Here is a 24,808-nt window from a genome sequence, read left to right as displayed (position 1 = left end):
TTTCATTGCCAATTTTTCTTCCATAGCTGCTCCTCTAACTGAGTTGCTTAAGAAAGATGCTCCTTTTGTTTGGACCTTCCGTCAAGAAAGAGCATTCCAAACTCTAAAAGAAAAGCTAACATCTGCTCCAATTTTGAAATTTCCAGATTTTTCTAAGCCCTTCTATCTGACAACTGATGCTAGTTCAATTGGCATAGGCGCCGTACTAGCTCAGAAGACCGATGGCAAGTACAACGCAGTTGCATTTGCTAGCCGAGTCCTTACGAAGGCTGAACGTAATTATACAGTAACTGAGCAAGAAGCTTTAGCAATAGTATGGTCTTTAAAGCACTTCTGAGACATTATTTATCAGTACTCTGTTCATGTCTTGACAGACCATGCTCCACTGATACCTTTATTCCAGAACAAACAACCTACTGGAAGGTTAGCCAGATGGACCTTGACTATCCAAGAGTTCAATCCCACCTTTGAACACTTACCTGGCAAGTCAAATGTAGTCGCAGATGCCTTATCACGACATGTTAGTATAGTAACTGCAGACCCTCCATTTAGTGCTGAAGATGTAAAGAATGCTCAACGAACAGATTCCATGTGGTCTGGTGTGATTCGATTCCTGCTCCAGGAAGATCTTATTCTGACTGTGAAGCCACCAGCACCCATCAGTGACTTTGTCATGAACCAAGAATTACTGTATCGAACAGCCGAGTTGGGTACTCCTAGCAGAAGAGTATACCAGTTAGTAATTCCACAGTCACTAGTGAATGTAGCCTTACAGCTAGTTCACGATGTACCAGGTGTTGCACACCCTGGTATGGATCGTTCAGTAAAACAAGCCAGATTGAAATACTTTTGAACTCGTATGGCAACTGATATTTCTGAGTATGTTAAGAAATGTAGTGTCTGCATGCAAGATAAAGGTAATGCTAATGGCCCTAATCCAATCCAAGTGTATCCAACTACTAGCGAACCGTGGGAAAGAGTTACGCTAGATTTGTTAACTAATTTCCAATGTTCCCTCCAAGGCAACAAACATCTGTGTGTTATGGTAGACCATTTCACCAGATATTGTGAGTTAGTTCCTATTGCAGATAAGACTGCCGAAACAGTAGCTAAAGCGTTTAAAGAACGCATTATCTGCAGGCATACCACCCCTAAGTCCCTGGTAACAGATAATGGAGGTGAATTCTGTAATGAAATTCTTGAAAATTTGTGCACCTTGTACAAGATCTCTAAATCCACCATTGTTCCTCATCATCCTGCCAGCAATGGGTTAGCAGAACGAACCAATAAGAAAGTACTTGATGTCTTGAGAGCCACTATCAATCCCAACAGTGAAACTTGGGATGAAGTTATACCTGATGTGCAGTGTGCTATAAATTCTGCTTACAATGTTTCTATAGGTGACACTCCACATTATGCATTGTACGGTGTAGATAAACGTTTGCCTTATGAGTTGTTATATTCTAATCCGAAACCAAATTACAACCCTGATGATTTCATAGCAACTCGTACCAGCTTAGCTCAAAGTGTTTTTAGAAGAATCCGTGAAACACTTCATAAATCAACAGCAGAATTTACAAGAGTCGCAAACACTCGAGCAAAGCCATCCAAAATCAAAGTAGGTTCGAGAGTTATGCTGACTAACTTTAACAAAACGTCTGCAATGCCAAAGCTTGATCAAAAGTTTGTTGGTCCTTATCGAGTAGTTGAACATATCACTGGTAATAAGTATATGGTTAGAGAAATTAGTACTGGTCAGTATAAAGAATCGCATTTAGATCATATGAAGTTGTATGTGATGATAATGATGTTCCAACCCAGACTAATGTGACAGACTCTGACAATCCTCCTGATCCTGTACTCTCTTCCTCTGATACTCAGTCAGACGATCAACCTGAATGTCGTTATTCCCTACGTACACGACAGGTATTGAGAAATCCTCAAGTATCATTTGTAACTTCCAATTCAGATTTGCCTCAAATACAGCATGAGTTAGCCAGTGCTACAGAGTTTGATCCTCCCAGAGATGACACCCATTCTGCATATGTCAATCTTACCCTAGCAGAGTTGGGGTTAAATGTAAATAACCTGTATAGATGAATAATTACAGTATCAACTTATCAGTATTCAAGAATTTTTTTTTTGTGTTCACGTTCTCTCCGAATTCTGAGAGTTAACAGTCTAGATTTGAGTGCACCGAATCTGCCTTTCTGTTAAACACTCTTTCTTTGTATATATTCCTTCCTCAGAATCCGTAGATCACATGAATACAGATCGATCGATCAAATTTTTTTTTATCACTTCTATTGTGTAATCCCAACGTTGAGTTTCATTCGATGAGTTGTGCTATATTATACCTTGTATTGCATTACAGTTTCAGTTACGTAAGCTTCCATTCCAATGTTCTACTTATGTATGTTATAATGTTCAATTGTTGTGTACTTTGACATTGTATAGAATCAGCCCAAGCCGTATACCAAGCCGTATACCTGCCATCTCTAGTTTGTATTAGTTGTATGTCGGGACGACATACGTTAGCGTCGCCGAGCTCTCAGTAGTAGTACCAGTTACCAGTAACCAGTGTACCAGTAGATGACTCACTACCAACCGTCTCTGCGTGAATCACTGTCTGTATTCATATTGTGCTGACCACAGCAGTATTTCAAACACCCTCTCACATATGGGTACTGGGGTTAGTTAGTCTTACGAGAGAGAGCAAGGAGGCAGGTCACGGCTGTTTGGCGCTACTCACATTATCCGTAATATACGTACTTCCAGCCTACGCGAGCATTTCTTTACCCTATCCACGTGTTCGAACCCCACATGATAACAAGACTGCGTCAACACCTTTACTTGCATCTTCAAGCAGAGTATAGTACTTTGTCTGGAGTTTTTGAGTTATCCTAGGTAATTTATACTATGTATACTTGTATTTGTGTGTACCTGTGAGACAAAGATAGATTGAAAGAGAGAGACAGAGGTCGACAGACTAGGCCTAAACTTGGGGTTAGCATCACTTTCCTCTTAAAAGAGAGTGTTAATATGACATTACATCAGTGAATCCTTGGTGTTTGCCGCACTGTTTGCTCTAGCTGGGGCTCAGTTTAACTGGCGTTCCCACAAGGTACTAAGTGGTCCCAGATTTTTTAATATGGTGTACACGGAGTGTTAAGACCCATTCTATACTGACAAGGCATCTCAGGCCAATTGTGCCAAATTTGGAGGCAGGAAAATTAAAACGTATATATAGGCCCTACGCATAAGAACGTATACATAGTTTGGACTGTTTAGGGGTTAATTCCATGGAAATCATTCTCTTTTTCTTCTCAGCAATAATATAATAATATTATTACAGTCAAGTCACTCAGTAAGTCAGTCAGGTCACTCAATAAGTCAGTCAGGTAGTTCAGTAAGTCAGTCAAGTCATTCAGTAAGTCTGTCAAGTCATTCAGTAAGTCAGTCAAGTAACTCAGTAAGTCAAATCATTCAGTAAGTCAAATCACTCAATAAGTCAGTCAAGTCATTCATTCAGTCAGTCAAGTCATTCATTCAGTCAGTCAAGTCATTCATTCAGTCAGTCAAGTCATTCATTCAGTCAGTCAAGTCATTCATTCAGTCAGTCAGTCAAGTCATTCATTCAGTCAGTCAAGTCATTCAGTAAGTCAGTCAAGTCATTCAGTATGTCAGTCAGTCAGTCACACAAACTCCTGTTAACCTCTTTTTCTGTGTACAAAGTAACACTTCAATTATGTTTTTAGGCTTCACAGATCAATTCATTTTGATTTTTTATTCCCATAAGGAATTTTTATTCACATCAAAAAATAAAAGATTTACTGTTATGCAATATTTTAATAATTGTATAAATAACATCAATGCATTCACGAACACACATTAGACTCACCAGCTGATATGTATTGGACGCGTGATGTGATTTCTTTACTTTTGAAGATCAGTAAAAATTGAACATTTCCCCTACTTTGAGCTCAATTTCAAGCTATTTCCAGTATTAAAATCAATCACAGTCACTCTTATTTCTGTAATATATCCTCCAGTCTATCAAATGAGACTAAGAAACTGCGAATATAACTGTAAAAACCATACAAAAATACACCACAAAGTCGCTGTTTTAATCCAAAAACATGGTAGCCGTTTTTTTTTCTCATTATGCACTGTGTGCTGAAGGATTTGTTTCATATGGTGCACACTTACCACACTGATGCATTTTCTCATATCTAGGCCCAAATTTACCACCCACAGCTCATCTGAGTGAGCTGAGCTTATGGCGTAGAACTACAGCTTGGACTCTGGCTTCAAAGCAGTAGAACTACGGGATGGACCCTCAAAAGGTTAAAGGGAAAAACTTACATTTTCTTCCTTTTAGGTCAATCTGCTTTGGTGGGGGTGTGGCCGGTTCGTTAAAAAAAACAAAAATAGTACTTCAGGGCTCATCAAACAATTATCATCTTATCATGTGCCAAGATATGCAGCATTCTATTCTCCTGGAATAATTGGAGAAGCTGTAACATGAACACTGGAGAAAGTGTTCAGTTCTGCTTAGATCTTTTCTTTCATGAGAGGATATGAAAAGTGCAAATGATAAGGTACTAGCAAATACAGTGGAACCTCTACTTGCGAGTTTAATCCGTTGAATGACCTTGCTTGCAACTGGATTTGCTCGTTTGCAGTCAACCTCCAACCTTTTCAAGGACAACCCCTACCCCACCTTCCTTCCCTTACAGATTTATACGCTCTCCAAGTCATTCTACTTTGATCCATTCTCTCTAATGACCAAACCACCTCAACAACCCCTCTGACTAATACTTTTAGTAACTCCACACCTCCTAATTTCCACACTATGAATTCTCTGCATATTTACACCACACACTGCCCTTAGACAGAACATTTTCTCAGAAAAAGAAAAATGTTAAACAAAATCAGATTTTCCAAAGTATAAGAAAGTAGATGACTAAAAAGAACAGTTTAAAGTTTATACTATAGCAAAGAAACAATTAAGACTAATTCTATGATCACAAGAAAAAGTCTACTCCAAATTGTAATTTACTTACCTCATCGCTTTCTTTGTAGTCATCATCACCACCTTTTGTTACTTCATCAGCTGGTTTTGGCTTTTTTCTTTTAGGAGCTACTTCTTCATCATCATCATCATCTCCTTCCCATTCTCGTTTTCCTTCTACATCCTCTTTTTTGGTTTCTTCTTTCTCAACCTCTGTTTTGCTTTCGGCACTCTCGTTTGTCTCTTGCTCTTGCTCATGCTTCTTTTCTTCATTAGCTGTTGCTTCCTGTTGCAATTTGTTTTCCTGCTGTTGATGCTTGTTTTCCTGATGATGTATATTCTCTGGATCATGTTTCTGTTCAGGTTCAAGCTTCTTTTCCTGTTCCAGACCCTCCTCTACCTCTTCTTCCTCCTCCTCCTCTTCCTCTTTCTCTTCATTATCACAGATTTCTTCATCATTTGCCTGGATTATATTGTCTATGTCTTTACCTCTTCCAGCATTTCCAGCACCTGCTGCAGCCTCCATTTCATCCTACAGATAGAAAAAAACAAAAAACAGTTTAAAGTAGGTTACAATCTTGGCTCTAATCCTTTCCAGTCTTTCAAGCCAAAGTAACTGCTAATACTTCTTCACACATTTTAGCTATTTGCTGTGCCTACTTAAATATTTTACAGAAGCTTTAGTATGTATTCTACTTCCCCTCCCCCCTCCCCCCAAAAAAACTAGCAATATGCCAACACAAGTCCAATGTTCAGGAGTAAGCAAATCACACCACAAGTCCAATACATGTCAACTGGGAAGTCTAATATTCTTTCACTAGTGCACTGATATTATTTATACCATTTTTACAATAATGCAGCAGTCTGCATACCAGTAAATTTTGTATTTTTTTGTATGAATAAAAAATCAAAATAGAAAGCAATAGTAATATAAGAGGGGCCTAGAGACGTGACTAATGAACAGAGGATATGTTATTTTAGTGCCAAGAATGTCTACATTGTTTATTCTGGACCCTATTTTGAAATTGGCATCTTTTTTAATTTGTGTGAAATTGGCCAAATGGCCAATTTCTGACCACTTTATTGGGTAGTTCAAATCGGTAAATGGGCGGTTTCTTGTACTCAACTGATAGATAAAATGGAGTTCTAAAGAAATAGCTATGAGTTTGGTTGACTAGAGCAACGGAATTGGCTATAAACAGGGCTCTAAGTCAGCGAAATTGCCAATATGTATATGTCGCCGAGACCGCTAACTTCACGGGAGTGTAATTCCGTGAGTTTTCAACCAAATTTCATTCTTTTGGTGTCACTACCACCGGGAAAAGATTCTCTATCATTTCATAAGAAATTTTTTTTTTTCAAAAATTTATCGACATAGAATGACAGTTTCAGAAAGAGCCTGCGACAGTCAAAGGGTTAATGCTCCTAAGAGCAATGTGTGGTGTAAATATTATTATTATTATTTTTTTTTTATTATCACACTGGCCGATTCCCACCAAGGCAGGGTGGCCCGAAAAAGAAAAACTTTCACCATCATTCACTCCATCACTGTCTTGCCAGAAGGGTGCTTTACACTACAGTTTTTAAACTGCAACATTAACACCCCTCCTTCAGAGTGCAGGCACTGTACTTCCCACCTCCAGGACTCAAGTCCGGCCTGCCGGTTTCCCTGAACCCCTTCATAAATGTTACTTTGCTCACACTCCAACAGCACGTCAAGTATTAAAAACCATTCGTCTCCATTCACTCCTATCAAACACGCTCATGTACGCCTGCTGGAAGTCCAAGCCCCTCGCACACAAAACCTCCTTTACCCCCTCCCTCCAACCTTTCCAAGGCCGACCCCTACCCCGCCTTCCTTCCACTACAGACTGATACACTCCTGAAGTCATTCTGTTTCGCTCCATCAGCCCTCCTTCCTCAGCCCTCTGGACAACAGTTTTGGTAATCCCGTACCTCCTCCTAACTTCCAAACTACGAATTCTCTGCATTATATTCACACCACACATTGCCCTCAGACATGACATCTCCACTGCCTCCAGCCTTCTCCTCGCTGCAACATTCATCACCCATGCTTCACACCCATAGAAGAGCGTTGGTAAAACTATACTCTCATACATTTCCCTCTTTGCCTTCAAGGACAAAGTTCTTTGTCTCCACAGACTCCTAAGTGCACCACTCACCCTTTTCCCCTCATCAATTCTATGATTCACCTCATCCTTCATAGACCCATCCGCTGACACGTCCAATCCCAAATATCTGAATACATTCACCTCCTCCATACTCTCTCCCTCCAATCTGATATCCAATCTTTCATCACCTAATCTTTTTGTTATCCTCATAACCTTACTCTTTCCTGTATTCACTTTTAATTTTCTTCTTTCACACACCCTACCAAATTCATCCACCAATCTCTGCAACTTCTCTTCAGAATCTCCCAAGAGCACAGTGTCATCAGCAAAGAGCAACTGTGACAACTCCCACTTTATGTGTGATTCTTTATCTTTTAACTCCACGCCTCTTGTCAAGACTCTCGCATTTACTTCTCTTACAACCCCATCTATAAATATATTAAACAACCACGGTGACATCACACATCCTTGTCTAAGGCCTACTTTTACTGGGAAATAAGTTCCCTCTTTCCTACATACTCTAACTTGAGCCTCACTATCCTCGTAAAAACTCTTCACTGCTTTCAGTAACCTACCTCCTACACCATACACCTGCAACATCTGCCACATTGCCCCCCTATCCACCCTGTCATATGCCTTTTCCAAATGCATAAATGCCACAAAGACCTCTTTAGCCTTATCCAAATACTGTTCACTTATATGTTTCACTGTAAACACCTGGTCCACACACCCCCTACCTTTCCTAAAGCCTCCTTGTTCATCTGCTATCCTATTCTCCGTCTTACTCTTAATTCTTTCAATAATAACTCTACCATACACTTTACCAGGTATACTCAACAGACTTATCCCCCTATAATTTTTGCACTCTCTTTTGTCCCCTTTGCCTTTATACAAAGGAACTATGCATGCTCTCTGCCAATCCCTAGGTACCTAGACTGTGGAAATTAGGAGAAGGTGTGGAGTTAATAAAAGTATTAGTCAGAGGGCTGAAGAGGGGTTGTTGAGGTGGTTTGGTCATTTAGAGAAAATGGAAAAAGTAGAATGACATGGAGAGCGTATAAATCTGTAGGGTAAGGAAGGCGGGGTAGGGGTCGTCCTCGAAAAGGTTGGAAGGAAAGGGTAAGGGAGGTTTTGTGGGTGAGGGCTTGGACTTCCAGCAGGCATGCATGAGCGTGTTCGATAGGAGTGAATGGAGAAAAATAGTATTTGGGACCTGACGATCTGTTGGAGTGTGAGCAGGGTAATATTTAGTGAAGAGATTCAGGGAAAGCGGTTATTTTTATATAGCCGGACTTGAGTCGTGGAAATGGGAAGTACAATGCCTGCAATCTAAAGGAGGGGTTCGGGATATCAGCGATTTGGAGGGATATGTTGTGTACTATATGCTTCTAAACTGTTGTGTGCTGAGCACCTCTGAAAAAACAGTGATTATGTGTGAGTGAGGTGAAAGTGTTGAATGATTATGAAAGTATTTTCTTTTTGGGGATTTTCTTTCTTTTTGGGTCACCCTGCCTTGGTGGGAGACGGCCGACTTGTTAAAAAAAAAAAAGTGATTATTATTATTGTGTTATCATTAATATGGCATCTTCAAGACTAGTAAGACACCCTTAGTGATTTTAATGTTTACTTGCATGCCAGCACAGTGTGTAAGTTTACTTAGGTACAGGTACACATACGTATCAGTTATAATAATAATGTAGGTATGTAGTCCACCTGGGCTACATACCTACACCTACCTACATAGCTACACAACATTTAATGTTTCCCAGAGACATATTATTACCATCGACATACCACATTCACTGAGTTTAATCATTTATAACAACTACCTTTAGATGCCATCATAAACAAAGGGAGAAGTAATGAATAATTCAAGCCGAGAATTGTAAACAAAAGCTCTAGCGGCTTTAAATCAAGCAGGAGAAAGCTGGTAGGCCCAAATGTGAGAGAATGGGTCTCCATGGTCAGTGTGCACCATATAAAAAAAATTGGGGAGCCAGTGGTGCATTGTGGGAATGCCATTTCAGTTGTCCTTTTTCAGCATGCTTAGCGGTAAGAAATATGTGACTCCCCAGAAAATCTGGGACTCTTCTCTTCCCAAGTGATGCTCTAACGCAGATGGAAGTGTCAGTGAAGATCATTTCATGATTTCCTCCAAAAGCAATGAAGGAGGAGGAGGAAGAAGAGGAGGAAGAAGAGGAGGAAAAAGAGGAGGAGGAAGAGGGGGAGGAAGAGGGGGAGGAAGAGGGGGAGGAAGAGGGGGAGGAAGAGGGGGAGGAAGAGGATGAGGAAGAGGGGGAGATGGACGGGGGAGGAGGAGGAAGAGGGGGAGGGGGAGGGGGGGGAGGAGGAGGAGGAGGAGGAGGAGGAAGAAGAGGAGGAGGAAGAGGAGGAGGAGGAGGAGGAGGAGGAGGAGGAGGAAGAGGAGGAGGAGGAGGAGGAGGAGGAAGAGGAGGAGGAGGAGGAAGAGGAGGAGGAAGAGGAGGAGGAGGAAGAGGAGGAGGAGGAAGAGGAGGAGGAGGAAGAGGAGGAGGAGGAGGAAGAAGAGGAGGAGGAGGAAGAGGAGGAGGAGGATAAGAGGAGGAGGAGGAGGAGGAGAAGAGGAGGAGGAGGAGGAAGAGGAGGAGGAAGAAGTGGAGAAGGAAGAAGAGGAAGAGGAGGAGGAAGAAGTGGAGAAGGAAGAGGAGGAAAAGGAGGAAAAGGAAGAAAAGGAAGAGGAGTAGGAAGAGGAAGAGGAGGAAGAGAAGAACGAAGAGGAGGAAGACAAGGAAGAAGAGGAGAAGGAAAAGGAAGAGGAGGAGGAAGAGAAGGAGGAGGAGGAGGAGGAAGGAGGAGGAGGAAGGAGGAGGAGGAAGGAGGAGCAGGAAGGAGGAGGAGGAAGGAGGAGGAGGAAGGAGGAGGAGGAAGGAGGAGAAGGAAGGAGGAGGAGGAAGGAGGAGAAGGAGGAAGGAGGAGAAGGAGGAAGAGGAGGAGGAGGGATGAGGGAGGAGGAGGAGGAGGAGGAGAGGAGGAGGAGGAAGAAGAGGAAGAATTATTTTTTTTTTTTTATTATTATTATAATCAGAGGCGCTATACCCGGAGGATTATACAGCGCCTCGAGGATGTGGAAGGCATTCAGGTTTAGTCGGGAACTGGAGCACAAGATCAATTCCTAAATCCAAACCCCTCACCAACATCAAGAACCTTCCTTGAGGGTTGTTGAAGAGAAGAAGAAGAAGAAGAAGAAGAAGAAGAAAGAAGAAGAGAAGAAGAAAGAAGAAGAAGAAGAAAGAAGAAGAAGAAGTAGAAGGAGGAGGCGGGAGGAGGCGGAGGAGGAGGAGGCGGAGCGTGCGGCTGGAGGCAGCAGGCCGAAGAGCAGAAGAGGAGGAGGAAGAGGAGGAGGAGGAAGAGGAAGAGGAGGAGGAGGAAGAGGAAGAGGAGGAAGAGAAGAGGAGGAGGAGGAGGAGGAAGAGGAGGAAGAGAAGAGGAGGAGGAGGAAGAGGAGGAAGAAGAGGAGAAAGAGGAGGAAGAGGAGGTTTTTTTTTTTTTTTTATTATCACACCGGCCGATTCCCACCAAGGCAGGGTGGCCCGAAAAAGAAAAACTTTCACCATCATTCACTCCATCACTGTCTTGCCAGAAGGGTGCTTTACACTACAGTTTTTAAACTGCAACATTAACACCCCTCCTTCAGAGTGCAGGCACTGTACTTCCCATCTCCAGGACTCAAGTCCGGCCTGCCGGTTTCCCTGAATCCCTTCATAAATGTTACTTTGCTCACACTCCAACAGCACGTCAAGTATTAAAAACCATTTGTCTCCATTCACTCCTATCAAACACGCTCACGCATGCCTGCTGGAAGTCCAAGCCCCTCGCACACAAAACCTCCTTTACCCCCTCCCTCCAACCCTTCCTAGGCCGACCCCTACCCCGCCTTCCTTCCACTACAGACTGATACACTCTTGAAGTCATTCTGTTTCGCTCCATTCTCTCTACATGTCCGAACCACCTCAACAACCCTTCCTCAGCCCTCTGGACAACAGTTTTGGTAATCCCGCACCTCCTCCTAACTTCCAAACTACGAATTCTCTGCATTATATTCACACCACACATTGCCCTCAGACATGACATCTCCACTGCCTCCAGCCTTCTCCTCGCTGCAACATTCATCACCCACGCTTCACACCCATATAAGAGCGTTGGTAAAACTATACTCTCATACATTCCCCTCTTTGCCTCCAAGGACAAAGTTCTTTGTCTCCACAGACTCCTAAGTGCACCACTCACTCTTTTTTCCCTCATCAATTCTATGATTCACCTCATCTTTCATAGACCCATCCGCTGACACGTCCACTCCCAAATATCTGAATACGTTCACCTCCTCCATACTCTCTCCCTCCAATCTGATATTCAATCTTTCATCACCTAATCTTTTTGTTATCCTCATAACCTTACTCTTTCCTGTATTCACCTTTAATTTTCTTCTTTTGCACACCCTACCAAATTCATCCACCAATCTCTGCAACTTCTCTTCAGAATCTCCCAAGAGCACAGTGTCATCAGCAAAGAGCAGCTGTGACAACTCCCACTTTGTGTGTGATTCTTTATCTTTTAACTCCACGCCTCTTGCCAAGACCCTCGCATTTACTTCTCTTACAACCCCATCTATAAATATATTAAACAACCACGGTGACATCACACATCCTTGTCTAAGGCCTACTTTTACTGGGAAAAAATTTCCCTCTTTCCTACATACTCTAACTTGAGCCTCACTATCCTCGTAAAAACTCTTCACTGCTTTCAGTAACCTACCTCCTACACCATACACTTGCAACATCTGCCACATTGCCCCCCTATCCACCCTGTCATACGCCTTTTCCAAATCCATAAATGCCACAAAGACCTCTTTAGCCTTATCTAAATACTGTTCACTTATATGTTTCACTGTAAACACCTGGTCCACACACCCCCTACCTTTCCTAAAGCCTCCTTGTTCATCTGCTATCCTATTCTCCGTCTTACTCTTAATTCTTTCAATTATAACTCTACCATACACTTTACCAGGTACACTCAACAGACTTATCCCCCTATAATTTTTGCACTCTCTTTTATCCCCTTTGCCTTTATACAAAGGAACTATGCATGCTCTCTGCCAATCCCTAGGTACCTTACCCTCTTCCATACATTTATTAAATAATTGCACCAACCACTCCAAAACTATATCCCCACCTGCTTTTAACATTTCTATCTTTATCCCATCAATCCCGGCTGCCTTACCCCCTTTCATTTTACCTACTGCCTCACGAACTTCCCCCACACTCACAACTGGCTCTTCCTCACTCCTACAAGATGTTATTCCTCCTTGCCCTATACACGAAATCACAGCTTCCCTATCTTCATCAACATTTAACAATTCCTCAAAATCTTCCTTCCATCTTCCCAATACCTCTAACTCTCCATTTAATAACTCTCCTCTCCTATTTTTAACTGACAAATCCATTTGTTCTCTAGGCTTTCTTAACTTGTTAATCTCACTCCAAAACTTTTTCTTATTTTCAACAAAATTTGTTGATAACATCTCACCCACTCTCTCATTTGCTCTCTTTTTACATTGCTTCACCACTCTCTTAACTTCTCTCTTTTTCTCCATATACTCTTCCCTCCTTGCATCACTTCTACTTTGTAAAAACTTCTCATATGCTAACTTTTTCTCCCTTACTACTCTCTTTACATCATCATTCCACCAATCGCTCCTCTTCCCTCCTGCACCCACTTTCCTGTAACCACAAACTTCTGCTGAACACTCTAACACTACATTTTTAAACCTACCCCATACCTCTTCGACCCCATTGCCTATGCTCTCATTAGCCCATCTATCCTCCAATAGCTGTTTATATCTTACCCTAACTGCCTCCTCTTTTAGTTTATAAACCTTCACCTCTCTCTTCCCTGATGCTTCTATTCTCCTTGTATCCCATCTACCTTTTACTCTCAGTGTAGCTACAACTAGAAAGTGATCTGATATATCTGTGGCCCCTCTATAAACATGTACATCCTGAAGTCTACTCAACAGTCTTTTATCTACCAATACATAATCCAACAAACTACTGTCATTTCGCCCTACATCATATCGTGTATACTTATTTATCCTCTTTTTCTTAAAATATGTATTACCTATAACTAAACCCCTTTCTATACAAAGTTCAATCAAAGGGCTCCCATTATCATTTACACCTGGCACCCCAAACTTACCTACCACACCCTCTCTAAAAGTTTCTCCTACTTTAGCATTCAAGTCCCCTACCACAATTACTCTCTCACTTGGTTCAAAGGCTCCTATACATTCACTTAACATCTCCCAAAATCTCTCTCTCTCCTCTGCATTCCTCTCTTCTCCAGGTGCATACACGCTTATTATGACCCACTTCTCGCATCCAACCTTTACTTTAATCCACATAATTCTTGAATTTACACATTCATATTCTCTTTTCTCCTTCCATAACTGATCATTTAACATTACTGCTACCCCTTCCTTTGCTCTAACTCTCTCAGATACTCCAGATTTAATCCCATTTATTTCCCCCCACTGAAACTCTCCTACCCCCTTCAGCTTTGTTTCGCTTAGGGCCAGGACATCCAACTTCTTTTCATTCATAACATCAGCAATCATCTGTTTCTTGTCATCCGCACTACATCCACGCACATTTAAGCAACCCAGTTTTATAAAGTTTTTCTTCTTCTCTTTTTTAGTAATTGTATACAGGAGAAGGGGTTACTAGCCCATTGCTCCCGGCATTTTAGTCGCCTCATACGACACGCATGGCTTACGGAGGAAAGATTCTTTTCCACTTCCCCATGGACAATAGAAGAAATAAAAAAGAACAAGAGCTATTTAGAAAAAGGAGAAAAACCTAGATGTATGTATATATATATATGCATGTGCGTGTCTGTGAAGTGTGACCAAAGTGTAAGTAGGAGTAGCAAGATATCCCTGTTATCTAGCGTGTTTATGAGACAGAAAAAGAAACCAGCAAACCTACCATCATGCAAAACAGTTACAGGTTTTTGTTTCACAGTCATCTGGCAGGACGGTAGTACTTCCCTGGGTGGTTGCTGTCTACCAACCTACTATTATTATAATCAAGGGGGAAGCGCTATACCCGGAGGATTATACAGCGCCTCGGGGGGGGGGATGTGGAAGGCATTCAGGTTTAATTCGGGGAACTGGAGCACAGATCCAATTCCCTAAATCAAGAGCCCCTCACCAACATCAAAGAACCTTCCTTGAGGGGTTGTTGAAGAAGAAGAAGAAGAAGAAGAAGAAGAAGAAGAAGAAGAAGAAGAAGAAGAAGAAGAAGAAGAAGAAGAAGAAGAAGAAGAAGAAGAAGAAGAAGAAGAAGAAGAAGAAGAAGAAGAAGAAGAAGAAGAAGAAGAAGAAGAAGAAGAAGAAGAAGAAGAAGAAGAAGAAGAAGAAGAAGAAGAAGAAGAAGAAGAAGAAGAAGAAGAAGAAGAAGAAGAAGAAGAAGAAGAAGAAGAAGAAGAAGAAGAAGAAGAAGAAGAAGAAGAAGAAGAAGAAGAAGAAGAAGAAGAAGAAGAAGAAAATGTAATAATATTGTTCCCTTGAAGCAAGAAAAAAAAAGTCCACCACATGACAGTGACAAGATAAGGGGAGATAACATCTGATAAGAGCTGACGTTTGATGAGCGTAAACGAGGGTGGGGGAGGGTGCAGCTGATAAGAAAAGATTAGATGCCCATTGCCCTCCCTTTGTTTTTGCTGGTACACAAACATTTCTGTCTGTCTATTTGTCTGTCTGCCAACCTCACTGTCTATCCGTCTAGCTCTCTGTCTCAGAGAGAACCACAAGACTGTGTCATCATCACGTTTACTCACATCTTCAAGCTGAGTTTGGCACTTTGTCTGGATTTTTTGGGTTATCCTTGGTAATTTACAATATGCATACTTGTATTTATGTGTACCTGTGAGACAGAGATAGACAAACAGATAGAAAGTGACAGACAGATTGAAAGAGATAGAATGAGGGAGGAAGATAATTAGATAGAATGGAGGGGAAGCAGCATCCGACCCCATTGTTTTGACAGGCGGGAGGGGGAGTGAGTAATGACATAATATGTCATTTTGACAGCTGCCAACTCCTGACTCAAAATAATTATAAGCCACACACTGGCACACAAGACAAGCTTGATGAATGAAGATAATAGCAGTTATATGAAAGTATCTAGTGACTATATATGTGTATATATATTATAGATCCTAGGTAGTAGGTTGGTAGACAGCAACCGCCCAGGGAGGTACTACCATCCTGCCAAGTGAGTGTAACACGAAAGCCTGTAATTGTTTTACATGATGGTAGGATTGCTGGTGTCCTTTTTTCTGTCTCATGAACATGCAAAATTTCAGGTACGTCTTGCTACTTCTACTTACACTCAGGTCACACTACACATACATGTACAAGCGTATATATACATACCCCTCTGGGTTTTCTTCAATTTTCTTTCTAGTTCTTGTTCTTGTTTATTTCCTCTTACCTCCATGGGGAAGTGGAACAGAATTCTTCCTCCGTAAGCCATGCATGTTGTAAAAGAGGCGACTAAAATGCCGGGAGCAAGGGGCTAGTAACCCCTTCTCCTGTATATATTACTAAATTTGAAAGGAGAAACTTTGGTTTTTTCTAATGTTATGGAGGGAGTAGTAGGTAAATTTGGGGTGCCAGGGGTAAATGTAAATGGGGAGCCTTTAATTGAGCTATGTGTAGAAAGAGATTTGGTAATAAGTAATACATATTTTATGAAAAAGAGGATAAATAAATATACAAGGTATGATGTAGCACGTAATGAAAGTAGTTTGTTAGATTATGTATTGGTGGATAAAAGGTTGATGGGTAGGCTCCAGGATGTACATGTTTATAGAGGGGCAACTGATATATCGGATTATTATTTAGTTGTAGCTACAGTTAGAGTAAGAGGTAGATGGGAAAAGAGGAAGGTGGCAACAAGTAAGAGGGAGGTGAAAGTGTATAAACTAAGGGAGGAGGAAGTTCGGGTGAGATATAAGCGACTATTGGCAGAAAGGTGGGCTAGTGCAAAGATGAGTAGCAGGGGGTTGAAGAGGGTTGGAATAGTTTTAAAAATGCAGTATTAGAATGTGGGGCAGAAGTTTGTGGTTATAGGAGGGTGGGGGCAGGAGGAAAGAGGAGTGATTGGTGGAATGATGAAGTAAAGGGTGTGATAAAAGAGAAAAAGGTAGCTTATGAGAGGTTTTTACAAAGCAGAAGTGTTATAAGAAGAGCAGAGTATATGGAGAGTAAAAGAAAGGTGAAGAGAGTGGTGAGAGAGTGCAAAAGGAGAGCAGATGATAGAGTGGGAGAGGCACTGTCAAGAAATTTTAATCAAAATAAGAAAAAAATTTGGAGTGAGTTAAACAAGTTAAGAAAGCCTAGGGAAACTATGGATTAGTCAGTTAAAAACAGAGTAGGGGAGTTAGTAGATGGGGAGAGGGAGGTATTAAGTAGATGGCGAGAATATTTTGAGGAACTTTTAAATGTTCATGAAGAAAGAGAGGCAGTAATTTCATGCACTGGTCAGGGAGGTATATCATCTTTTAGGAGTGAAGAAGAGCAGAATGTAAGTGTGGTGGAGGTACGTGAGGCATTACGTAGAATGAAAGGAGGTAAAGCAGCTGGAACTGATGGGATCATGACAGAAATGTTAAAAGCAGGGGGGGACATAGTGTTGGAGTGGTTGGTACTTTTGTTTAATAAATGTATGAAAGAGGGGAAGGTACCTAGGGATTGGCAGAGAGCATGTATAGTCCCTTTATATAAAGGGAAAGGGGACAAAAGAGACTGTAAACATTATAGAGGAATAAGTTTACTGAGTATACCAGGAAAAGTGTACGGTAGGGTTATAACTGAAAGAATTAGAGGTAAGACAGAATGTAGGATTGCGGATGAGCAAGGAGGTTTCAGAGTGGGTGGGGGATGTGTAGATCAAGTGTTTACATTGAAGCATATATGTGAACAGTATTTAGATAAAGGTAGGGAAGTTTTTATTGCATTTATGGATTTAGAAAAGGCATATGATAGAGTGGATAGAGGAGCAATGTGGCAGATGATGCAAGTATATGGAATAGGTGGTAAGTTATTAAATGTTGTAAAGAGTTTTTATGAGGATAGTGAGGCTCAGGTTAGGGTGTGTAGAAGAGAGGGAGACTACTTCCCGGTAAAAGTAGGTCTTAGACAGGGATGTGTAATGGTTGTTTAATATATTTATAGATGGGGTTGTAAAGGAAGTAAATGCTAGGGTGTTCGGGAGAGGGGTGGGATTAAATTTTGGGGAATCAAATTCAAAATGGGAATTGACACAGTTACTTTTTGCTGATGATACTGTGCTTATGGGAGATTCTAAAGAAAAATTGCAAAGGTTAATGGATGAGTTTGGGAATGTGTGTAAAGGTAGAAAGTTGAAAGTGAACATAGAAAAGAGTAAGGTGATGAGGGTATCAAATGATTTAGATAAAGAAAAATTGGATATCAAATTGGGGAGGAGGAGTATGGAAGAAGTGAATGTTTTCAGATACTTGGGAGTTGACGTGTGGGCGGATGGATTTATGAAGGATGAGGTTAATCATAGAATTGATGAGGGAAAAAAGGTGAGTGGTGCGTTGAGGTATATGTGGAGTCAAAAAACGTTATCTATGGAGGCAAAGAAGGGAATGCATGAAAGTATAGTAGTACCAACACTCTTATATGGGTGTGAAGCTTGGGTGGTAAATGCAGCAGCGAGGAGTCGGTTGGAGGCAGTGGAGATGTCCTGTCTAAGGGCAATGTGTGGTGTAAATATTATGCAGAAAATTCGGAGTGTGGAAATTAGGAAATGGTGTGGAGTTAATAAAAGTATTAGTCAGAGGGCAGAAGAGGGGTTGTTGAGGTGGTTTGGTCATTTAGAGAGAATGAATCAAAGTAGAATGACATGGAAAGCATATAAATCTATAGGGGAAGGAAGGCGGGGTAGGGGTCGCCCTCGAAAGGGTTGGAGAGAGGGGGTAAAGGAGGTTTTGTGGGCAAGGGGCTTGGACTTCCAGCAAGCGTGAGTGAGCGTGTTAGATAGGAGTGAATGGAGACGAATGGTACTTGGGACCTGACGATCTGTTGGAGTGTGAGCAGGGTAATATTTAGTGAAGGGATTCAGGGAAACCGGTTATTTTCATATAGTCGGACTTGAGTCCAGGGAATGGGAAGTACAATGCCTGCACTTTAAAGGAGGGGTTTGGGATATTGGCAGTTTGGAGGGATATGTTGTGTATCTTTATATGTGTATGCTTCTAAACTGTTGTATTCTGAGCACCTCTGCAAAAACAGTGATAATGTGTGAGTGAGGTGAAAGTGTTGAATGATGATGAAAGTATTTTCTTTTTGGGGATTTTCTTTCTTTTTTGTGTCACCCTGCCTCGGTGGGAGACGGCCGACTTGTTGAAGCTGCAGAACTTCTAGGAATATGTTCAGTGACAGTACATTGGTATATATATTATAGAACAAAAGTAATAAAAAATTTTTTATATTGTTTGTTTTTGTAAACAAGTTTTGTAAACAATATATTGATATTTATGTTTGTGTGCACCTTACTTTGGTCTCACAGGCCACATAAGTTATGTGAAAATATAAAATAGTGAAAAAAACAACAAACCTTCAATTACAAGTAAACCAAAGTTTACCGGGTGAGCGGCAGTCGCCACGCTGGCAACGCCTCTATATCTCGGTAAGTACTGATGGCAAAAAAATTTTTTTTGGACTAAAACACTCAGAAAAATAATCTTAACATTTTCATAAGAAAAAAAATCATTTTTTTTCGAATATTTTGCGACATAGAATGACAGTTTCAGAAAGGGGCCTGCGATAGTCAAAGGGTTAAGGGGAGAGACGTAACGTTTTCCCTCCGCCCGGCTACCACACTTCCAGAGAATATAATCATAAAATGTTTATATGTTATGTAACGTGTTTCTTATAAAATTTTGAAGAAAATATAACAGATTAATGAAAATGTCTATATTAAAGTAAAATAAGACATTTAATGTGCCCAAGAGTGATTATTATTAGTACAGTCGTCCCTCGTTTTTCGTAATTAACCTGTTACTGGAAGTGTGACTATTATCGAAATTTACGATTTTCGAATGAATTTTCCCCATAAGAAATAATGTAAATACAATTAATCCATTCCTGACACCCAGAAGTACTAAAACAAAAAAATTTTTTATATGAAATATAGATGTAGTACATAAACAATACAATGGGACATGATGAATGAAATATTAACAGCATAACACTTATCTTTATTGGCGATTCTTCTTAGTGTATGGAAGACTGGAGGAGGAGAGACATTGCATTAGTTACTCTTTGGAAGGGGAATCCCCTTCCATCAACACCTCAAGTACCAAGTGCTTTTCTGGGGTTGCTTCTCTTCTCTGTTTCTTATTGCCACTAGGACCAGCTTGAGAGTCACTGGAGTCCTGTCAAGCAAAATAACTGTCCAGAGAGCTCTATTTCTGGCATCTCTTTAACACCTCCCTAAAATGGGCCAAGACTTTGTCACTACATGTTGCCAACATGGCTTGCAACAGCCTTGTCAGGGTGATGTTTCTCCATAAATCTTTCTATCTTACCCCGCATTTCAAAAATCTCCTTAATTTCTGAGGAAGGCAACTTCTTCCATCTCTCTTCCTCCTCCTCTGCAGCCAGATTCTGAGCTGCAATCTGTTGCTCTTCCTGCTGAAGCTCTTGCAGCTCCTCAGTGGTGAGCTCTTCATTGTGGTCTTCCACCAATTCTTCCACATCCTCCAAACTCACATCCAACCCCATGGAACTCCCCAGTGCTACAATAGATTTAACAACTGACATACGCTCATCAGGGTCAGCCCCAAACCCTTCAAAATCCTTCTTGTGGACACAATCTGGCCACAATTTTCTCCAAGCAGAGTTCAAAGTCCTGATAGTTACTCTCTCCTATAAGGCTTATGCAATGAAGAATGCTGAAGTGTTCTTTCCAAAAATCTCTTAGGGTCAAGTGAGTGTCTGAGGTCACATTAAAGCACCTTTGAAACATTGCTCTGGTGTAGAGTTTTTTAAAGTTTGCAATGACCTGCTGGTCCATGGGCTGGAGGAGAGGAGTGGTATTCGGGGGCACGAACTTTACTGTGATGAACCCAAACTCCTTGAAAATTAGGTCATCCAAGTTTGGAGGATGAGCAGGTGCATTGTCCATTATTAGGAGGCACTTGAAATCCAATTTCTTTTCCAGGAGGTAATTCTTCACACTAGGGCCAAACACTTCATTGAACCACTCGACGAAAATTTCCCTCGTGACTCATGCCTTACTATTAGATTTCCAAAACACACGCAATTTACTCTTCATAACATTGTTTTTCTTAAACACTCTGGGATTTTCAGAATGGTACACTAGTAACGGCTTCACTTTGAAATCCCCACTAGCATTAGCACAGAACATGAGCATCAGCCTGTCTTTCATAGGCTTGTGTCCTGGCAGTCCCTTTTCCTCCTGAGTAATGTAGGTTCTCTTTGGCATTTTCTTCCAAAAGAGGCCTGTTTCGTCACAATTGAACACTTGTTCAGGTTTCAGTCCTTCAGCCTCTATGTACTCCTCGAATTCATGCACACATTTTTCAGCCGCTTTTTGGTCCGAACTGGCAGCCTCACCATGCCTTACCACACTGTGTATGCCACTACAGCTCTTAAATCTCTCAAACCAGCCTTTGTTGGCCTTAAATTCACAAATATCAGTACTTGTTGCAGGCAATTTCTTTACCATATTGTCGAGCAACTGCCTAGCCTTTTCACAAATAATCGACGTCATAATACTATCTCCTGCTAATTGTTTCTCGTTTATCCACACCAATAATAACTTCTCAACATCTTCGAGTACTGGTGATCTCATTTTTGTCAGCATATTTACCGCCTTTGCTAAAACAGCTTCCTTGATTTCCTTTTTCTTGGCCACGATGGAAGCTATGGTTGTATGGGGTTTGTTATACATCCTGGCCAGTTCGGCCACACGTACGCCACTTTCATATTGTTCAATGATGTTTTTCTTAAATTCAATCGTATTTCTCACCTTCTTTACCAAAGGCTTGGCACTAGGAGCTTTCTTTGGAGCCATGGTAGCTTATTTAATAGTTTCAAGCACTAAAATGAATGGAATATTATGAAATATTTCGTATGAGCAAGTGAGGGGACCGTCGCTCACTGGTAAACAATGGCACACTGGCTGGGAAGGGAGGCCGGGGCGGCTCAGAGCGTGAGTATGCGTCCCAGACGAATTACTATTTGCGAGTCGAACTATGATTAGCGAGCCAATGTTTTGACGAAAATATCGTTATGATTTTCAAAAATTACGACTATTGAGCCTTACGATTATCGAGGAACCACTGTATTACGTAATGTTTTCCCTCCACCCAGCAACCACACCTCCATAGCATATAAGCAGCATGTTTATATGCTATGTAACGTGTTTAAATAATTTTGAAGAAAATATCATAGATGGATTAATGAAAATGTCTATATTGACATAAAATTTGACATTTAATGTGCCCAAGTGTGATTATTATTACATAATAGAGAGATGTGCTAATGGAGAATGTAAACAAACTGGGTGGCTGCGCCGTATTTGAAAGACCACTTGCTGTATAGAAAGTTTAGGTCATAATTTGAGATCGCTGTACTAGCAGAACGCCGTAAGGCAAAATGCCGAAAAGCGGAGCCCTACTGTGCATGTCAAACACATTGGCTCGTGAGACGTATATATACAACTGAAACAGTCAAAGGGTTAAACAATACACACCTGCCTGCCACTTTTAGGACTGGCTTACCATAGGTTAAAGCCTTATGTTCAGTGAGTTAGTGCCAATCTAAATAGTTATGGTCCACTTTGTACTGCAGAGGAAATTTGACAACTCTCACTTTTATTTTCCAAAAAAACATCATCTTACTCTATCATTAACCCTAAAAAAAATTATGTTGGACACTGTCTAGTACTAGCCACTATCTTGCTTTCACTTTCAAATCCAAGCCAAAAACTTATACTGTACATAACATTTCTCCTGAAAGGCAAAAATATTATTAATCCACTCTTGCAAATTGACTGTACCTAATTTTGGGTAAAATAAAATAATTTATTATTCATTTACTTACTGTGGACATCTAAAAACTTAAAAATGAAAGCAAATATCAGCTGCAACCTTTAAGGGAATGATAATGCTCAAAAGATTAAGGATTGGATATATCTATATATTGAAGAATGAAAATTCCTGATATACAGTGGACCCCCGCATAACGATCACCTCCAAATGCGACCAATTATGTAAGTGTATTTATGTAAGTGCGTTTGTACGTGTATGTTTGGGGGTCTGAAATGGACTAATCTACTTCACAATATTCCTTATGGGAATAAATTCGGTCAGTACTGGCACCTGAACATACTTCTGGAGTGAAAAAATATCGTTAACCGGGGGTCCACTGTAGTATTAAAGGTACGTTAATTAAGTATGAAAAGAGTAGAAGGCCACTTACTCTTATGGCCTCATTTATCATCTCATCAAAATCTTCCACCTGTTCTTTAAGAGTTCGTGAACTACGTGCTCTCAGTGTGTATAGTGGTGCTGAGGAGTCAGAGGAAGATTGGCTTGATGATCCACTACTGTCGTCACTCTCGCTGTCAGAATCCTGAAATGGTGGTATAACTGTCACTTCTATTTAATATTATGAAAAGATTTCAAATAAATGCATTCAACTACAGTGAAGAACCATTGTGTCTTTTAGTTTGTTAGAATTGAAAAAAGCATATGAATACAATACAATAGGCCTTACAAATTTAAGCCTGTTACATTCCCAGAGGTCTTGCAAAATAGACAGCGAATGATTCAAATTTAAGTCTGCATAAAAACTTTTTGTTTCAGATCTGGGATCAATTTGGGTTTCAGAGACCATATCTCTGGAATATATCACTACAGGTCCTCCATCACAAATCCGGCATCATTGGGACCTGCAGTGTGCAGGATTACTGAGTTTGCTGGATTACGGAATGGTTAGGTTAGAATACACTTAATAAAATTAACCAACTTGACTTATACAAAGTTCATTGAACATCGGCAAAAATTGAACATTTCTGTTACTTAGAGCTTAATTTCAAGGTACTTTTCGTCATGAAACCAATCAAAATCATATCTATTTCTGTAATACATCTTTCATTCTATCAAATGAGACCAAAAAAACGAGAATACAACCATAAAAATATGAAAATATACCACAAAGAGGTGGCTCATGGCTGATAAGTGAACTCCCTTTTTTATCATTCATTTTTTTTATTTTTGGTGTACGTTAGGAAGCATCTTTCCACCATACATTGCCCAAGTTTCAATAAGATAGCCCAACAAACAACTGAGAAAAAAAATATTTACCAAAAATCATAGATGCCAAGCACAAGCGAGGTACTGTAAATAAGTCATTTTATCTGACTTTTTTGGGTTATCCCAGGTTCTCTATACATACGCTGCTATGTATGATAATCTATGTAACTGTATTTGTGTACACCTGAATAAACTTACTTATTTACTTACTTCTATTCTGCTGATTGAGTACAAGAAACTGCCCATTCACCTATTTCAACTACCCAATAAAGTGGTCAGAAATTTGGCCAATTTCAAAATAGGGTCCAGAGTAAACAATGCAGGCATTCCTGGCACTAAAATAACATTTTCTCTGTTTATTAGTCATGGCTCCAGGCCCCTCTTATATTACTCTTGCTTACCATTTGGAATTTTTATTCACACAAAAAACAGAGGATTTACTGTTATGCAGACTACTGCATTATTGTAATAATTGTATAAATAATGTCAACCCATTCTTGACTGCATATTGGAATTTGGACTGGCAGGCATGCATGTATTAGACGGTGACATCATTTCTTTACTCTTGAACATCACTAAAGAATCGAACATATCTGCTACTGTGAGTGCAATTTCAACATACTTTTTTGTCGAGAAAGTAATCAAAATCATATCTAATTCTGTAATATATCTTCCATTCTATCAATTGAGACAAAAAAACGAGGATACAACCATAGAAACAATACAAAAATACAGGTCTTCCTCAACATTTGCAAGGGTTAGGGGATCAAGAGCCTCGCGAATGTTGAAAAATCGCAAATGTTTGGTGCCCCAATATACTATAGGGAAATCTAATACAATACTGCTTCCTTAACCTATTGAACCATGAACAAGCATAAAACACATGAAAACATCGTAAAATACATATATGTATTGCATATACATACATGCTCCTCCCACTCACATATTTGTCCAATCTCTTTTTAAAGCTACCCAAGGTCCAATCGAAGCTAAAATCTTGGGTCGTTTCAAATTTAGGTTGGATAAATACATCAGTGAGAGGGGTTGGATTTGAGTGGGACTGGGACGTGAGTAAATAGAAATATCAAAGCTTCTTGCTTGGGTTGGATTTGTGAAGGACCTGCCAAGTATAGGCCAACAGGCCTACTGCAGTGTTCCTCCTTTCTTATGTTCTTATGTTGATGAGTGGAACAGTCCGCCAAGTATGGTTATAAGAACATATGAACATAAGAAAGGAGTAACACTGCAG

The 24,808-nt window shown here is 40.5% G+C and overlaps 1 protein-coding gene across 2 annotated transcripts in view; it reads right to left on the bottom strand.

Annotated features, from left to right (window-relative positions):
• The window catches only part of LOC128696362 (microtubule-associated protein futsch), a 245,210-nt gene that overhangs the window by 95,223 nt on the left and 125,179 nt on the right, over positions 1-24,808 (bottom strand). For both annotated transcript variants that reach the window (XM_070090322.1, XM_053787606.2), the window contains exons 11-12: positions 22,724-22,876; positions 5,067-5,546 (exon numbers count right to left, since the gene is read on the bottom strand). In XM_070090322.1, coding sequence (XP_069946423.1) covers positions 5,067-5,546; positions 22,724-22,876 — 633 coding nt within the window. The remainder of the gene's footprint in view (positions 1-5,066; positions 5,547-22,723; positions 22,877-24,808) is intronic.

Source organism: Cherax quadricarinatus, chromosome 31, assembly GCF_038502225.1.
Source record: "Cherax quadricarinatus isolate ZL_2023a chromosome 31, ASM3850222v1, whole genome shotgun sequence".
Lineage (NCBI taxonomy): Eukaryota > Metazoa > Arthropoda > Malacostraca > Decapoda > Parastacidae > Cherax > Cherax quadricarinatus.
Note: the sequence above shows the minus strand (reverse complement) of the source record. Positions and strands in the feature narration are given on the sequence as shown.